General features: G+C 43.4%; 1 protein-coding gene across 1 annotated transcript in view; it reads right to left on the bottom strand.

Moving 5' to 3' along the window:
- Nucleotides 1-244: 244 nt before the first annotated feature.
- The window catches only part of LOC137372019 (coiled-coil domain-containing protein 148-like), a 174,584-nt gene continuing 155,088 nt past the window's right edge, over nucleotides 245-19,740 (bottom strand). The window contains exons 14-15 of the mRNA XM_068035288.1: nucleotides 15,440-15,580; nucleotides 245-666 (exon numbers count right to left, since the gene is read on the bottom strand). Coding sequence (XP_067891389.1) covers nucleotides 517-666; nucleotides 15,440-15,580 — 291 coding nt within the window. The 3' untranslated portion in view covers nucleotides 245-516. The remainder of the gene's footprint in view (nucleotides 667-15,439; nucleotides 15,581-19,740) is intronic.

The raw sequence follows: 19,740 nt of genomic DNA, 5'->3' as shown, positions 1-19,740 counted from the left end.
TGCTCTTATTTTTATTTAATTATTAAGAGCAGCACTTATCCTGTGGAATAATGCTCATTACCTTTCTATTCCAAATAACTTCCTTTAACCCCCCTACCCTTGGATCTCTATCCATGTGGCCGTATTTTCCTTAATTCCACATGCTTTGCCATAAGTCTCTTAAGTGATGCCTTGTCACATCCTTTTTGAAAATACATTTCAACCACATAAGCTGCCTTTTGATTCATTTCTTTGTTGCTATTTCAAATAATTCAATAAAGTTGACCAGCTTAAGTATTTAATCAGTTCTGTATTAACTAATATCACAGCCTTGGTTTAAAATTGTTTTCTACCACAATTTTCTCTTCCCCATTTGATTGTACATATCTTAAGTCATCAGAAAAAGATTTCTTAAGTGAGCTGGCCAATATATTCTACATAGAAAGCAGTGGAGCAGGGTATCTAGAATAAATAAACTCAGTGCTACTTTGCATGATAAAATGGCTGTGCTGAAAATATTTCAAACTTTGAGTAAAATCAGTCCTTAAAAAGAGTAGATTCCATGTCTCTTCGTGGAGGTCTTGCTGGAGGGATCTTTGATAAAACCTCTCTTGCATAAAAAGTACTGTGGAGTCCTGCTTCTCGGAGCGCTTGTTCAATTCGAACTCGAGGGTCAGCTACTACCTGCTCAGAAATAAATTTTGGTACAGTCGTTTACAAAATTACAAAATTGCGACAGATTTAATTAACAAACCAGAGTGGCTACGAGTAGCCACACTTATATCACTGTTGGGGAGAGACTTACATAGAAACATAGAAAAATAAGAGCAGGAGTAGGCCACCTGGCCCTTCGAGCCTGCACCGCCATTCAATACGATCATGGCTGATCAACGAAACTCAGTACCCTGTTCTCACTTTCTCCCTGTATCCCTTGATCCCTTTAGCCCTAAGAAGTACATCTAACTCTTTCTTGAATATATTTCATGATTTGGCATCAACTGCTTTCTGTGGTAGAGAATTTCACAGGTTCACCACTCTCGGTGAAGTAATCCCTCCTTGTCTCAGTCCTAAATGGCTTACCCCTTATCCTTAGACTGTGACCCCTGGTCCTGGACTTCCCCTGCCATTGGGAACAACCTTCCTGCATCTAGTCTGTCCAGTCTTATTAGAATTTTGTAGGTTTCTATGAGATCCCCTCTCATTCTTAACTCTAGCGAATACAAGCCCAATCAACCCAATCTCTCTTCATACGTCAGTCCTGCCATCCCAGGAATCAGTCTGGTGAACCTTCGCTGCACTCCCTCCATAGCAAGTACACCCTTCCTCAGATAAGGAGACCAAAACTGCACACAATGCTCCAGATGTGGTCTCACCAAGGCCTTGTATAATTGCAGCAAGACATCCTTGCTCCTGTACTCGAATACTCTTGCTATGAAGGCCAACATACCATTTGCCTTCTTAGCTGCCTGCTGCACCTGCATGCTTACTTTCAGCGACTGGTGCACAAGGACACCCATGTCCCGCTGCATCTCCCCCTTTCCCAATCTATTGCCGTTCAGATGATAATCTGCCTTTCTGTTTTTGCCAAAGTGGATAACCTCCCATTTATCCACATTATACTGTATCTGCCATGTATTTGTCTTCTCACGCACTGTCCAAATCATACTGGAGCTTTTCTGTATTCTCCTCACAGCTCACACTCTCACCCAGCTTTGTATCATCTGCAAACTTGGATATATTACATTTAATTCCCTCATCCATATCATTAATATATATTGTGAATAGCTGGGGTCCTTGCACTGATCCCTGCAGTACCCCACTAGTCACTGCCTGCCACTTGGAAAAAGATCTGTTTATCCCTACTCTTTGTTTCCTGTCTGCCAACCAGTTCTTTATCTATGTCAGTACCTTTCCCCCAATCCCATGTGCTTTAATTTTGCACGCTAATAACTTATGTGGGACTTTATCGAAAGCCTTCTGAAAGTCCAAATACACCACATCCACTGGTTCCCCCTTATCTATTCTGCTCGTTACATCCTCAAAAAATTCCAGTAGTTTTGTCAAGCAATAGTTCCCTTTCGTAAATCCATGTTGCATTTGTCCGATCCTGTCATTGTTTTCCAAGTGCTCTGCTATTACATCTTTTATAATGGATTCTAGCATTTTCCCCACTACTGACATCAGGCTAACTGGTCTAGAATTCCCTGTTTTCTCTCAACGTCCTTTTTTAAATAGTGGGATTACATTACCTAACCTCCAATCCGTTGGAACTGTTCCAGAGTCTATAGAATTTTGAAAAATGGCCAGCAATGCATCTACTATTTCTAGGGTCACTTCCTTAAGTACTCTGGAATGTAGATTATCCGGTCAAGGGGATTTATTGGCTTTCAATCCCATCAATTTCCTGAACACCATTTCCCTACTAATACAGATTTCATACAGTTCCTCCTTCTCACTAGACCCTATATTCCCCAACATTTCTGGGAGGTACTTTGTGTCCTCCTTTGTGAAGACAGAAACAAAGTATGTGTTTAATTTGTCTGCCATTTCTTTCTTTCCCATTATAAGTTACCCTGTTTCTGACTGTAAGGGACCCACATTTGTCTTCACTAATCTTTTTCTCTTCACATATCTATAGAAGCTTTTACAGTCAGTTTTCATGTTCTCTGCAAGCTTACACTCAAGCTTACAAAACATATTCCACCCTAAATCTCCTCTAAAATGGACATCAGAAATTTTGAAAGCCTTGAAGTCATGTTTTGAACCCCAAGTGAACGTAACTTATGAACGATATGTGTTCAATATTAGGGCCCAAGGTGAAAGAGTCCATTGATCAATAAATGACTGCATTAATAGAGCTCGCAGAATCCTGTGAATTTGTGCAACTAAATGACAGGATTGTATTAGGCATAAGAGATCCCGCAGTGAGAGCACAGAGGAAAAACTTACACTCAGGAAAGCGATCAACATGTGCAGAAGCGCTGAGGTTGTAAATCAGCAGCTAGAGCACATTCGAGGCAGAAAAGCCCAGGCCTTGTATTATGCTGATAGACATTCCAGGCTGAAAGGGCAGAAAGATCACAAAGGGCAGGATGCAAATACTGCAGAGGACATCACACAAAGAAAAAGAAGGCATGTCCAGTGTGGGGAAAGCAGTGTTCTCACTGCAAGAAGCCGAATCATTTTGCATACAAGTGTTTGGCTAGAAGGAAGCACAACAAGCAGCTACAGATGGCCACTGGAGAGATATCAGCCGAAGATTCTGACGAATCACTATACACCATAAAACAGATTGGTTCAGTGAAGTTGATAGGTGATAAATGGTTTGTGCCCGTTGGATTGATGACTGCAGAAGGAGAACATCAAGTCAACATAAAGTGAACATCAACGCAAGCTTGAGGACCAGCATCTCATTTACCGATTAGGCACGCTACAGCGAGTTCAATAATTTCAGAGCATGACGGCCCCCCCCCCTTTTTATTTTGTTATTTTTTCTTTTTTCTTTGTTTGTTTTATTTTAGTTTGTTTAGTTTGTTTCTACTGTGCCTACCCACTTTTTTTTTTCATGTTTGTGCTTTGGGCCAGGGCTGTTCATTTTTTATTTTGTCAATTAACATCCTCCCTGCACTAACGCTATGTCTTTCACCACACCGTTAATGTACTGTTTGCCTTTGCTCCATGACCTTCTGGTCAGTTATTCCCTGTGACCCTCTGTCCTATCAACACCTTGCCTTTTGTTAAAGTTTGCCCCACCCCTGCTTTATTTGCTTAAAACCTATTACATTTCTAACATTTGTCAGTTCTGATGAAGGGTCACTGACCTGAAATGTTAACTCTACTTCTCTCTCCACAGATGCTGCCAGACCTGCTCAGTATTTCCAGCATTTCTTCTTTTTATTACAACATAGTGTCAGATAGACACCTGTGCAGAATAGCTCATCATAGAAATCCAAAAATAAAGCCCTCTAAAGTAAGGTTGAGGCTATATAGAAACATTTGAAAATGGAGCAGGAGTCGGCCATTCGAGCCTGCACCGCCATTCAATACAATCATAGATGATCATCCAAACTCAGTACCCTGTTCCTGCTTTCTTCCCGTATCCCTTGATTCCTTTAGCCCTAAGAACTATATCTAACTCTCTCTTGAATGTATTTCATGATTTGGCATCAACTGCTTTCTGTGGTAGAGAATTCCACAGGTTCACCACTCTCTGGGTGAAGTAATCCCTCCTCATCTCAGTCCTAAATGGCTTATCCCTTATCCTTAGACTGTGACCCCTAGTCCTGGACTGCCCTGCCATTGGGAATATCCTTCCTGCATCTAGTCTGTCCAGGCTCGTTAGCATTTTGCAGGTTTCAATGAGATACCCTCTCATTCCTCTAAACTCTAGTGAATACAAGCCTAATCGACCCAATCTCTTATGTCAGTCCTGCCATCCCAGGAATCAGTTTGGTGAACCTTCGCTGCTCTCCCTGCATAGCAAGTACATCCTTCCTCAGATAAGGAGACCAAAACTGCACACAATACTCCAGATGTGGTCTCACCAAATCCTCTCGCTATGAAGGCCATTTGCCTTCTTAACTGCCTGCTGCACCTGCATGCTTACTTTCAGTGACTGCGGCACAAGGACACCCAGGTGTCGCTGCACCCCACCCCCTGCCACCCTTCCCAATCTATTGCCGTTCAGATAATCTTCCTTTCCGTTTTTGCCACCAAAGTGGATAACCTCACATTTATCCACATTATATTGCTTCTGCCATGTATTTGCCCACTCACTCAACCTATCCAAATCACACTGGAAATGAAATGAAAAGATTGTCCAAACTCATTTCATCAAGGATCATCAGAGCCAGTGAAGACTTTCATCCCATCAGTCGAGACTGAAACTGAACCCCGTTTGCAGAGGTAAAAGGCCAGTGCCTATCCCGCAGCAACACTTAGTTCCCATGTATTCCCATTTTTAATTGCCACCTGGAACTCAAATACAAATGTCTTACCACAATGATGCTGCCACCTTAACTTTAAAACAACCACAGAAAACCCACATTTTTAAATACTGATTCAACCTAATTGTCATCACAAGATGGAATCGGATACACTGGATTATGAATTGGCTCAAATTCCAGAGCCAAAAGATTAACATATTTGGTTTAGCCTACAAGCACATTATTAGAGGTCCCCAGGGATCAGTCCTAGCCCACTAGTGTTTACTGTCCTTAATGATTTGGACACTAATGTAGGGAGTATGCTCAATAAGTTTGCAGGTGACATCAAAAACTGTGCAAGGGTTAAGACAGTGAAGAACTGCAGTCAAATGCAAAAAGATTTAGATGTGCAAGAGGAGTGGGACACAATGGCAAATGGCATTTAACTTAGATAAATTTAGTGTCATGCATGGTGATAGAACCAATAGAATACACATATTTGCAGGGAACAATACTGAAAAGAAAAATATCTCCTTTTTCAATTCAGCACTTTTTCCACTTGCACAATGGCCAGGCCGGAAACAGTCACAGGTTGTTTCAATTATTTAGCATGCAAGTGATGCAAGTTTTGTTTTTAATATGATTTTTAAATATGTATCATTCAAAGCATGCACAATAGAAAGTAGAAATCCTAAGTTGGCACCATACTAGTGCCGAGAGGACAAATTACTCGGAGCCCAATGCAATGACAAGAACGAAGATCTAGAGCTCCAGATCCTAGAGGGCAAGCAAAAGCCACTCATCTCAGCCGCAGCAAGTCTAAAGCTTGGACTAGTAACCCTCAACGTTGTCAAGAAAACCCCATATGCCAAATGAGAAATATTAATTTAATCAGTTGAAAACTTACATGAGAATTTTAATGGGAAAATCCTACAGTAACTTTTAAAAAAAACTAGCATCTGAAATACCAGGAGATTGAACTGCAGACAGAATTCTGAGAAACCCTGGACCCAGAACAATGGTTTGCTCTAAGTAATTGAATTACCTCGGATTGCTTCATTAGCACGGCAGTCAAAGCTATCCTGACACATTGACTTTGAGAGAGCAAACTCCTCCGGTGTATATATTGGCAATGTGGAACCAATGAAGCCAATTCTGAACATTATATCTCATTAAAAACAAAGGGAATTGAGAGAACCATTTGACCGTCTGTCCATCTCTGCAAAAATAGGAGTTTTGTTACACTCACAGAAGACAAGCAGAAACTGAGACTGCAGCAGCAGAGAAAGCTGTATGCTTCCCTTTCTCTCTCCCCAAAAAACATCAGGTTTGAAAACCGTCTGCGACAATGGCCCCTCCAAGCCTACAAACTGCTACAGTCAGCGACCAAGGGAATAGAGCCAACTACAATTCTGCCTTCAAGAAAAACTAGAGCAAAGCAGGCCAACCACAAAGCACACTTTGACCAGCGAGGACTTCAAGAATACAGCTTCAGCCGATGACTACTGAATCATCCATTTCACACACTGTGTATTTAAGTTCCATTTATTCTGGACTTTAATCCAACCACCAAATGTATTTTTCCCTCTGTAATATATTTGTATGTGTGTGATTCTCTTGTGAATCTGTGCGGGAATGTGTAGAGTATTTTTGAAAATATTTTTAAATTGGGGTTAGTGTTTTAAGTATAATACACTTACCTCTTTCTTGTTTAAACTCAAGAAAACCTTCCGATTGGTTCTTTCACAATCACATTAAAGGTAAAACACTCACAGAGGTGGTAAGTACAATCACTGTTTGAAAGGAATAAACCTTGTTGCGGTCAAATAAGAGGAAGGACAAAAGGGGAGTCTGAGACCCCTTCCGCACCTGGCCGTAATAACATGCCAAAAAAGATTTGCAATGTGTCACAGCACACTAAACCATTGACCGCTGAACAGATCCTAGAGGAGTACAATGATGTATTTAGAAGTTTAGGATATCTCCCTGGAGAATATCATCTTGAAGTAGATGAGAGGGCAAGACCAATACAGCATCTGCCAAGGAAAGTTCCAGCTACCCTCAAGTCCAGCCTGAAAGACAAGATCGAAGAGCTGGAAAAGAAGGGAGTAATCAAGAAAGTGACAGACCCTACAGAATGGATAAGCAGCATGGTAGCAGTGAAAGAACCTGGAAAACTGAGAATATGCATAGACGCAAAGGATCTAAATAAAGCTCTGAAGCGATCTCACTACCCCATGCCAACCATCGAAGGAACTTTGCCACAACTTGCAAGGGCAAAAATATTCACTACCCTAGATGTGAAGGATAGTTACTGGCAAGTGACGCTGGATGAAAGCAGCAGCTTTCGAACTACATTTTGGACGCTGTTCGGGAGATACAGATGGTTGTGCATGCCATTTGGCATTTCCATGGCTCCAGAGGAATATCAACGCAGACAGCATAAGACAGTTAATTATCTTCCCGGAGTAGAAGCTGTAGTGAGTGATCTGCTAGTTTATGGAAGCGGAGTCACAATGGAAGAAGCTTATTGCTGACCACGATCAAAATCTAATGCGACTGCTAGACAGAGCTCACCAGATGAACCAGAAGCTGAACAAGAAAAAATTGCAATTAAAGATGCCTGAAGTCAAGTACATAGGTCATGTACTGACAGCAAAAGGTCTTCATCCGGATCCCGAAAAGGTGAGAGCAGAAGCAGCGATGCGGCGACCTAAAGATTAAAAGCAGTACAACAATTTGTTGGATTCCTTAACTATTTAGCAAAATTCTTGCCCAATTTGTCATCGGAGTGTGAACCGTTATGCCAACTCACTGCCAAAGACGTGCAGTGGTATTGGGGCACAGAATAAGAAGCAGTGTTCACTAAAATCAAGCAACTAGTGGCAGCAACTCCAGTGCTGAAATACTATGACATTAATGATGAAGTCACCCTGCAGTGTGATGTCAGTGAGATAGGACTTGGAGCAACCCTAATGCAGCAAGAACAACGGTTGCATTTGCAATCAGGGCATTATGCAAATGGAACCACGCTACACTCAGATCGAGAAAGAGTGCCTGGCCATTATCTTTGCTTGGGAACATTTTCATCAATACCTACTTGAAAGAGACAAAGTGACAGTCGAGTTTGACCACAAGCCACTGTGAAGCATTTTCCTGAAGCTGCTACTATCTGCTCCAAAGTGTCTGTAAAGAATGTTAACTCTGGTTGCGGAAATATCACCTGGACGTGACATCCAAGCAAACAGATGTATGTCGTTGACGTGCTGTCGACGGCAGGACTCCCTATGAAGAAAATAGAGGATGCTACTACAAAGTGTGAAATCTTCCAGATCCAATGTGAAGCTGGAGTTTGCCATGCTCTGGAAGTCATCAATCCAGCAGAGATATTGAATCTGCCTTGCTCAAATCAAGCGAACTACCCAACAAGATGCAACTCTCCAAGTGTTGCAAGAGGTAGTGATGAAAGGAAAGCATCAAGGACACTCCTATGGTCACAAATGTGTATTGGGCATACAGAGATGAATTGACAGCCCAAGATGGCATTGTGTACAAAGGAAATAGAGTCATTATCCCTAAGGAGTTGAGAGGAAAAATGCTAAAACACATCCATGCAAGCTACCAAGGAATTGAGTCAAGTCTGAGGAAGGCAATAGAAGTGCTCTACTGGCCAAACATGAGCAATAAAATCAAAGACCACATCAGCCAGTGCAGCACGTGTAACGAGTACCAAGCTCAGCAAGCTAAAGAGCCGCTGATGACATATGACATCCCAGACAGACCATGAATGAAACTGGGAGTAGACCTCTTCACTCTCGCAGGAACTGATTATTTTGTTACCATAGACTACTATTCTGACTGCTGGGAGGTAGACCAGCTGATATCAATGACTACCAGCAAGATTGCAGAATGCCTGAAAGCACACTTGAGTCGTTACAGCATTCCAGACATTGTGATGAGCGACAATAACCCTCAGTTCACGAGTGAAGAATTCAGCCGCTTCATAAAGGATTGGGAAATTCAACACCATACTTCATTTCCACACTATCCCCAGTTGAATGGAAAGGTTGACGGGGCTGTGAAAACTGCCAGAAGAATCTTAAAGAAATCGAGAAAATCCAACACAGATGTATACAAGGCAATCCTCAAGTGGAGAAACACACCAACTGAGGGCATGGAAAGTAGTCCAGTACGAAGACTAATGTCACGCTGCACCCAAACTACTCTTTCAATAGCAAAAAAGCTACTGAAGCCAGAGTAGTAACAGGCGCGACTGACAAAATCAAAGTGAAACGGCAGAAAGCCAAATTTCATTTTGACAAAACTGCCAAACCATTGCCAGAATTGAGCATTGGACAGCCAGTCAGGGTACAAACCTTCAACACTCACATCAAGAGTCAGCCCAAATGGCAACTTGGGACCCAAGTAGAGCAGCTGTCACCTCAATCGTACGCAGTGGAAGTGAACGACCAGATATACCGTCGCAACTGCAGGCACATACACACAACTGGAGAAGCTGTTCCTTCATTGCAGGCCGATCAGGAAGATGTGAACTCACCATCTGCACACACTACAGGTCAACCATCAGTCCCAGAGGTCCACAGCACCCCAATGATGGAAATGGAACAACAACAGTTATCATAGCAGCAAAAAGACACTCCCCAGAAAAGGAAAATCATCCAGATGAACAGCCAACAACAATGTGCACCATTAAGAGACAGGCATGATTTAAAGACCATAAGTGCAATGCATGTGCAGAGACTGACGAGAATAACAAACTGCTGATCCATGAGAACAGTTGTGTGCATGGTGGGTAACTTGGGCAACTCACAGTGTAAATGATAATGCATGCAATTTTTTTTTGTATGAAAAGGGGGATGTTTGGGATAGAAATGCAATGCTGTACTAATGTGCCTCCTTGCTTGCCATAGCCATGTGACCTCTACCATGAGGTACTCACTGTAGGCATCCATGGAAAGGCAGTTCAATAAAGACACAGTACAGTACAAGGAAGATAGCTCGTAATAATCTGTGTGCTTAAAATAAAGAATGGCTGTTTTGGCAAGTATCAGAGGGTACTTGGTGTGGCATGGGACAATACTCCAGTAGGAACAGGGAAGGATTAATCCATGGTACTTAAATGCAGTAATAATATGGAAGTCTACATAATGTAGGAAGCTATTAGCTTCTAAATGTATTTGTACAAATATCACATGATGATTGTGATTAAATGCGTCTCTCACCTCCTACACGCCCATTCCATCCAAATGAGAAATATTTCACTTTTATGATGGACATTTGAGCACTTTCCAATATTTAGTTGTGTTAAAACAAGACATAAATTGTATGTTATTCTATTATAACAGGGTTGTCCAACCTTTTCGCGTGGGGGGCCAGGTTACAATTTTTGTCTTACATAGGGGCCAGTGAGACAATTTCAGAAAGAAAAGGGCATTCAAAATTTATCTTACTATTAACCAAAACAACAAATGTGCATTTTTGTGAAGAAGCTTTAAATGAGAAGATTAATTTATTGACTTACTTTCTCATCAATATGTTGGACACTGATTTAATCAGATACCTGGCATTTTTTGCATGCACAAATAGTCAATGTTTGCCTGCACACTTCTTGTAGCTATGCGGAGTATTCCGGATGGATGTCCATTTGGCAGGAGTGATCTTGATCACTCTCTCTTCCTCTTTCTCTGTCTCTCTCCCCGTGTCCACCCCTCTCTGTTGCCCTCGCTCTTTCTGTCCACCCCTCTCTGTTGCCCTCGCTCTTTCTGTCCACCCCTCTCTGTTGCCCTCGCTCTTTCTGTCCACCCCTCTCTGTTGCCCTCGCTCTTTCTGTCCACCCCTCTCTGTTGCCCTCGCTCTTTCTGTCCACCCCTCTCTGTTGCCCTCGCTCTTTCTGTCCACCCCTCTCTGTTGCCCTCGCTCTTTCTGTCCACCCCTCTCTGTTGCCCTCGCTCTTTCTGTCCACCCCTCTCTGTTGCCCTCGCTCTTTCTGTCCACCCCCCCCCCCCCGTTGTCCTCGCTCTTTCTGTCCCCCCACTATCTCTCTCTGTTCCCCCCACTTTCTCTCTCCCCTCCTCTCTGTTTCCCCCCCCCCCCCCCCACCGTCTCTCTCCCTGCCCCACTCTCCATCTCTCTCTGACAGTTGCAGGGAGTGGGAGCGCTCAGCACAGCAGCTTTTGGTTGGTCAGTTTTTTTTTTTTAAATCACGCTGAATTTCAAGCTGACAGGTGCTGGGAGTAGGAAGAGCAGTTGTGGGCTTTAAAAAAAAGTCAGAACTTGCCAGAAAACCCCGAATCTGTCTGAAGTTGGGAAACCGCTGTCCCCACTCCTCGCACATAACAACTGTGCAACTGACAGAGCGATGTTTTAAAAAGTCAGTCTGAAAGAAGAGGACAACTGAAAATTCCTCATCTCTGAAATACATCCATCCAGATGGAAACCTCTGGCAGGCCGGATCCTGGCCCGCGGGCCATATGTTGGACAGCCCATGTATTTTTTTTTGAACAAAACTATATCTGTGTCCAGCTCAGTAGGACTCCCTCACTGAATTGCACTCTTACCTACCCAATTGTGGCCAGTGCATCTCCAGCAATGCTTCTCTTCCCAACTCTGCACCTTTTGTTCTAGAATCCCTCAACGATATATCTTTGGACAACTTCTACTCTTCATTTGCTTGCTGTCTCTTGGTAAAGTATTCTACCATCAGGGAGTCAACTTCCAAGACACCCAGAGCTCTACCTCTCCAGCACCTTTCTCAACCTCTCCATTGCATCTGTGTAACATCCAACTTTTGGATCAGCTGTAGTTTGCTCAAGCTAAACATTCAGAACACTGAATCCATTGTCTTTGGCTCCACCATAAACTCCATACCCTTGCAACTGGTTCCATTCCCACCCCTCCTGTCAGTGTAACAGGGTGAACCAGACTGATAGTCCTATTCCCCCTGAGCTAAACTTCTGACTCTATATCTGCTGCATCACCAAGCCTGCCTACTTCAACCTCTGTAAAAAAAAAAAGCCTGCCTCCGCCCTATGTCAGTCCATCTGCTGCTGAACCCTCATGCATGCACGGATGTTGAGGTTAGGAACAGATGTTTGATTACTCTAGGTCAAGTCGGCATAAGGAGGGAGGAAGTGTTGGGTATTCTAAAGGGCATTAAGGTGGACAAGTCCCCAGGTCCGGATGGGATCTATCCCAGGTTACTGAGGGAAGCGAGAGAGGAAATAGCTGGGGCCTTAACAGATATCTTTGCAGCATCCTTAAACACGGGTGAGGTCCCGGAGGACTGGAGAATTGCTAATGTTGTCCCCTTGTTTAAGAAGGGTAGCAGGGATAATCCAGGTAATTATAGACCGGTGAGCCTGACGTCAGTGGTAGGGAAGCTGCTGGAGAAGATACTGAGGGATAGGATCTATTCCCATTTGGAAGAAAATGGGCTCATCAGTGATAGGCAACATGGTTTTGTGCAGGGAAGGTCATGTCTTACCAACTTAATAGAATTCTTTGAGGAAGTGACAAAGTTGATTGATGAGGGAAGGGCTGTCGATGTCATATACATGGACTTCAGTAAGGCGTTTGATAAGGTTCCCCATGGCAGGCTGATGGAGAAAGTGAAGGCGCTTGGGGTCCAAGGTGTACTAGCGAGATGGATAAAGAACTGGCTGGGCAACAGGAGACAGAGAGTAGCAGTAGAAGGGAGTTTCTCAAAATGGAGACGTGTGACCAGTGGTGTTCCACAGGGATCCGTGCTGGGACCACTGTTGTTTGTGATATACATTAATGATTTGGAGGAAAGTATAGGTGGACTGATTAGCAAATTTGCAGACGACACTAAGATTGGTGGAGTAGCAGATAGTGAAGGGGACTGTCAGAGAATACAGCAGAATATAGATAGATTGGAGAGTTGGGCAGAGAAATGGCAGATGGAGTTCAATCAGGGCAAATGCGAGGTGATGCATTTTGGAAGATCCAATTCAAGAGTGAACTATACAGTAAATGGAAAAGTCCTGGGGAAAATTGATGTCCAGAGAGATTTGGGTGTTCAGGTCCACTGTTCCCTGAAGGTGGCAACGCAGGTAAATAGAGTGGTCAAGAAGGCATACGGCATGCTTTCCTTCATCGGACGGGGCATTGAGTACAAGAGTTGGCAGGTCATGTTACAGTTGTATAGGACTTTGGTTCGGCCACATTTGGAATACTGCGTACAGTTCTGGTCGCCACATTATCAAAAGGATGTGGATGCTTTGGAGAGGGTGCAGAGGAGGTTCACCAGGATGTTGCCTGGTATGGAGGGCGCTAGCTATGAAGAGAGGTTGAGCAGATTAGGATTATTTTCATTAGAAAGACGGAGGTTGAGGGGGGACCTGATTGAGGTGTACAAAATCATGAGAGGTATAGACAGGGTGGATAGCAAGAGGCTTTTTCCCAGAGTGGGGGTTTCAATTACTAGAGGACACGAGTTCAAAGTGAAAGGGGAAAAGTTTAGGGGGGATATGCGTGGAAAGTTCTTTACGCAGAGGGTGGTGGGCACCTGGAACGCATTGCCAGCGGAGGTGGTAGATGCGGGCACGATGGAGTCTTTTAAGATGTATCTAGACAGATACATGAATGGGCAGGAAGAAAAGAGATACAGAACCTTAGAAAATAGGCGACATGTTTAGAGAGAGGATCTGGATCGGCGCAGGCTTGGAGGGCCGAAGGGCCTGTTCCTGTGCTGTAATTATCTTTGTTCTTTGTTATGCCTTATCACCTCCAGACATGTCTGGCAAACTTCCCATCTTCCACTATCCGCAAACATTTGCTCATCCAAACCTCTGCTGACAATTTCCTATCCTGCTTGCCCATCACCCTTGTCCTTGCTAACCAACATTGGCTCCCAGGTTTAAAGTCCCTTACGGCATCAGCCGTAATCTCCTCCAGGCATATCAACTATGCATCAGCAACGCCCCGACCCCCAACCAACCTCTGAACTCCCCATTCCTCTGACTCTAGCCAGTTGAGCACCCTTCTTCCTTTCACCCATCATTGGCTTTTGTGCTTACAGTTGCCTAATCTACACACTTTGACATTCTGTACTTCAAAATCCTCCACTTCTCTTTTTCCTCCTTTAAGACCATCCTTAAAACTCATCTTTTGAGAAAGCTTTTGGTCACCTTTTCTTCTTTGGCTTAGCATCTTTTTTTATTAGACCTCTCTGAAGTACCTTGGTGCATCTCTCTCTCTCGACATTTCTTTGCGGACGAAGATATTTGGAAGGGTGTACTCATCGGTTGCAGGCCCGCTGGTGGCAAGTCAGGTCTATCCGTGACTGGCAGATTCTCCCACAGCGGGTCCAAGTGAAGATGTAGTCGCTGCTGGGGGCAAATGGATCGATCCTTCTCCTCCAATCTCTCTTTCATGCTTGTTCTTCGCTTAGCCTCAAAGGTGTCTGTAGCCCTCCTCTTGTAGCATTCCCAGACATCACAATCTATGGCCAGCACTTGCCACTGGTGATGGTTGATGTGGCACACAGAGAGGGACTTCTTCAGAGAGTCCTTGAAACGTTTGCATGGGGTCCCTCTGTTTCTTTTACCCATGGTTATCTCTCCATACAACACTATCTCGGGCAGGTGACTGTCGTCCATCCAGGAAACATGACCTGCCCAATGCAATTGGCTTTGCAGGTGGATGGCCTCAATGCTGGTGACGTTGGCTGTTTCCAGGACTTCAATGTTTGTGATGCAGTCCTGACATCGGATCTTGAGGATGCTGCGGAGGCAGCACTGATAGAAGTGCTCTAGAAGGCGTGCATGATGGCTATATAGGACCCATGACTCAGCGCCATACAGAAGGGTGGTGAGGACTATGGCTTTGTACACTTTGAGTTTGGTCTGTGCTCGGAGGCTGTGGTTGCTCCACACTCATTTGTAGAGTCTGCCGAATGTACTATTTGTTTTTGAGAGCCTATTGTCCACTTCCTTGTCTGTGGTGGTATCAAACGAGATGATGCTCCCCAAATAAGCTAATTGCTTGGGGCATATTTTTACATTAATTGTCCATGTTATTATGTTCTTTATAACTGCAAGTTATTATTGGCAATCTAAAGAGTAAAAGCTTGCAAAAGAATACTGAAAGATGGCAGGAAGAAATACTCCAAAGATTTTTCAAACAAGATCAATTATTTAATTTTAACGAAGTGACTCCTGACAATGCAGAGGCCTGCTGACGCATCAGAGTGTTCCATGCTGCGCACATACACAAACGGTCTCCTACGCTCTGAGATGCTGTGCATGCGCAGCCTACATCTTGCCTTGCCTTCAACAGCGCCATCTTTAATCCTGGCAGCTGCCTGAACGTCACAGCCAGTGACGTTTAAGTGGATGAGACTGCAATTGCGCATGTGCTAGTACAGTGCCACCTAGTGGTTGCGTTGTCAGCAAACGCAGCCTCATTTTAAATAGAAGCCCCTGGAGTCAATCTAGAACATGCATCCCTCGACAAGCAGTATTTTATATCATGTAAATGCAGTTGTGTTGTACCTGTTTATCAGTGTACGTAGACAGATGAAATAGCGGCTTTTGGAGGATAAATTCTTCTTGTACCCCAATTCCAAATCGAGCTTTTGATGCTTCTGTGTCACCCATCATCCTGACAGGATCAAAATGCGCAGTGACAGCAAACTGTGAAAACAATTAACACATTGGTTGCAATTAGGTGGCAATGATAGATACTTGCTAGATAATGTTAAAATACAACATGTACAAAAGTTTTTTAGAATTATAAGTGAATATTGTCTTGATGGTAAATATATTATTGATCTCAAATATATATTCTTCAAATGATTAAATACTATTTAAGTTCTTGAAGTACTTTCTAAAATAATACAATACACTTCAGAATAAATCTATTCAAAACAGCAGGGCCTAGAAAATAGATTGCACAACACCTGTTTAACAGATGAGAAATGGGAGCTGTAGGGTTCAATGTGGTGTGCAGCACTGCATGCCATATTGGTTAAAGTACCATGTACTCATCCAGAGCACCCATCAGAACAGATGTCCACTGTTTATACAAATTGGAGGGTTAGTGCCTGTTTTAGGCCTCTTTGGCAAATTGGATCTCAGCTTAGTGTAGCATGTGCCATGCATGCTCCAGTCAGATTTCCTGGGTGCATAGCATCCAAACCAGTGTAACATACAACATATTATTTTGACTTGAATGTGGAGTCAAGAGAAGCAAGAGTGCTCCTCCTCCTGATTCCACAATAAAATTGTGAGCAGCTGCCAGTCCACGCACATTCACCTTCCTGATCATCTCACCCCAACAACCCACCCCCAAGACTTCCATGCTGCCCTTGGCCAGCAGCCCATTGGTCAGTCTTGGTCCCCTTCCCAATTGGCGAGCTGTCTCTGGGGTCACGACTCTCACCTGTGGCTCACTGGTAACATACAAATTAGACCAGTGGTCCTGCCACTGCCCTCTTTGGGCACCTGCAGTAGATACTGCACCCAGATCACACCAAAATGTGTGTGGAAACTAATTTCTAGACCCATGCTTCTGTATTTTGTTTAGCTATTATATTCACATATTGGGGTCAGACAGGCATATCTGCAGCTGCAGATGTGAATGCAGGATGGTGCATTGCCTCCCTGGTGCCAGGATCAAGGATGTCACTGAGCAGCTGCAGGACATTCTTCTGGGGGAGGGTAAACAGCCAGAGGTTGTGGTCCACATTGGTATCAACAACATAAGTAGGAAGAGGGATGAGATCCTGAAAACAGACTTTAGGGAGCTAGGAAAGAGATTAAAAAGCAGGACCTCAAAAGCAATAATCTCAGGATTACTCCCAGTGCCATGTGTTAGTAAGCATAGGAATAGGAGGATTAAGCAATTTAAACATGGCTCGAGAATTGGTGCAGGAGGGAGGCCATCAGATTTCTGAGGTACTGGGACTGGTTCTGGCGCAGGTGGGACCTGTACAAGATGGACAGGTTGCACCTTCACAGGACCAGGGCTACCCATCCTTGCAGGGAGATTTTCCAGAATATTCGTCATTTAGGAAGGCAAAAAGGAAAAGGTGGTGCAGTAATGCTCCTAATAAAGGTCGAGATCAGTATATTAGTGAGAGAGGATCTTAGATCGAAGGATCAAAATGTAGAATCAGTTTGGGTGGAGCTATGAAACAGAAAAGGGCAGCAAACATTGGTGGGAGTTGTTTATAGGCCACCAAACAGTAATGGTAATGTTACGCACGGTACAAATTAGGAAATTAGAGGTGTCATTAAACATGTCACAGCTCCAACAACACTCAAGAAGCTCGACACTATCCAGGACAAAGCAGCCTGCTTGATTGGCACACCATCCACAAACATTCACTCCCTCCACCACCAATGCACAGCAGCAGCAGTGTGTATCATCGACAAGATGCACTGCGGCAAAGTACCAAGGCTCCCTAGACAGCACCTTCCAAACCCGCGACCTCTACCACCAAGAAGGACAAGGGCAGCCGATGCATGGGAACACCACCACCTGCAAGTTCCCCTTCACGCCACACACTATCCTGACTTGGAACTATAGTGCCATTCCTTCACTGTCACTGGGTCAAAATCCTGGAACTCCCTTACTAACAGCACTGTGGGTATACCTACCCCACATGGACTGCAGCGGTTCAAAAAGGCAGCTCACCACCACCTTCTCAAGGGCAATTAGGGATGGGCAATAAATGCTGGCCTAGCCAGCGATGCCCACATCCCACGCATGAATAAAATAATGGGTAATACAGTAATAATGGGTTACTTCAATTTACATATAGACTGGGTAAACCTAATGCTGTGGAGGATGAGTTCTTGGAGTGTTTCTGGAGCAGTACTTTGAGGAACCAACTAGGAATCAGGCTATTTAGTAATGAGAAAGATCTAATTAATAACCTTGCTGTAATGCAGCCTTTGGGAAATAGTGAGCATAATAAGAAAGAATTTAACATTAAGTTTGAAAGTGATATAGTTCATTCTGGAACTAGGGTCTTAAATCTGAACAAAGGAAACTATGAAGGTATGAGGGGCAAGTTGGCTGTGGTGGATTGGGAAAATGCACTAAAAGATTTGACAGTAGACAGGCAATGGCTAGTATTTAAATAAGTATTACATGGTCTGCAACAAATATATACTCCTCTAAGACAGAAGAACCCAACACGAAAGATGAATTAACCGTGGCTAACAAAAGAAGTTAAAGATTGCATTAGATCAAAGGAAGTGGTTTGTAAGGTTGCCAGAAAACATGGTGAGTCCAAGGATTGTGGGCAATTTCGAATCCAGCAAAGGATGACCAAGAAACTGATAAAGAAAGGGAAAAGAGAATATGAATGCAAGCTAGCGAGAAACATAAAGTGGGACTGTAAAAGCTTCTTGAGGTATGTGAAAAAGAAAAGATTAGCAAAGCAAATGAGGGTCCGTTAAAGTTGGAGACAGGAGAATTTATAATGGAGAGTGGGGAAATGGTGGTGAAACTAAACAATTACCATGTGTCTGTCTTCACAGAGGAAGAAACAGAACATCTCCCAGAAATACTAGGGAACCAAGGGACATGTGAAAATGAGGAACTGAAAGCAATTAGTATTAATAAAGAGGTAGTATTCAAAAAATTAACTGATTGAAAGTTGATAAATCCCCTGGACCAGATGAGCTACATCCCAGAGTGTTGGAGGAGGTGGCTATATAGATAGTGGATGCATTGGTGGTTATCTTTCAAAATTCTATAGATTCTGGAAAGGTTCCTGCAGACTGGAAAGTAGCAAAATGTAACCTCACTATTTAAGAAAGGGGGAGGGGGGGGGAGGAGGGGCAATGAAGAGAACATGGGGAACTATAGACCTGATAGCTTGATGTATGTAGTACAGAAAATGTTAGAATCCATTTTCAAGGATGTGATAACTAGACACTTAGAAAATAATGATATTTCATTGGGCAGAGTCGTCATGGCTTTATGAAAGGGAAATCATCTTTGACAAACCTGTTGAGTTTTTTGAGGATGTTATTTGTAGCATAGACAAAGGAGAATCAGTGGATGTGGTGTATTTAGATTTTCAGAAGGCTTTTGATAAGGTCCCACACAGGAGGTTAGTAAATCAAATTAGAGCACATGGGATTGGGAGTTATATATTGGTATGGATTAAGAATTGGTTAACAGACAGAAAACAGAGAGTAGGAATATATGGGTCATACTCAGGATGGCAGCAAAGTCATCAGGCTGTTTCTAGTGCGGTACAACAAGGATTAGTGCTGGGGTCACAGCTGCACACAATCTATATAAATGATTTAGATGTGGGGACAAAATGTAATATTTCTAAATTTGCTGACGACACAAAACTAGGCGGGAATGTAAGTTGTGAGGAGGATGCAAGGAGGCTTCAAGGGAACTTGGACAGAACATTGGGCAAGAACATGGCAGATGAAATATAATGTGAATAAGTATGAAGGTAGAAAAAACAGAAATGCAGAGTATTTCTTAAATGGTGAGAGGTTGGGAAGTGTTGATGTCCAAAGTGACCTGGGTGTCCTGGTTCATGAATCATTAAAAGCTAGCATGAAGGTGCAGCAAGCAATTAGGAAGGCAAATGGTATGTTGACCTTCATCGCACGGGGTTTTGAGTACAGGAGTAAAGAAGTCTTCCTGCAATTGTCTTGAGCCTTGGTGAGAATGCATCTGGAGTATTGATCACAGTTTTGGTCTCCTCATCTAAGGAAGGATATACTTGTCATAGAGAAAGTGCAGCGGAGGTTCACCAGACTAATCCCTGGGATGGCAGGACTGTCTTATGAGGAGTGACTGAGGAAACTAGGCC

This window comes from Heterodontus francisci, chromosome 7 (genome assembly GCF_036365525.1).
Source record: "Heterodontus francisci isolate sHetFra1 chromosome 7, sHetFra1.hap1, whole genome shotgun sequence".
In the NCBI taxonomy this organism is placed as follows: Eukaryota; Metazoa; Chordata; class Chondrichthyes; order Heterodontiformes; family Heterodontidae; genus Heterodontus; species Heterodontus francisci.
This window is presented reverse-complemented; position numbering and strand designations above follow the sequence as displayed.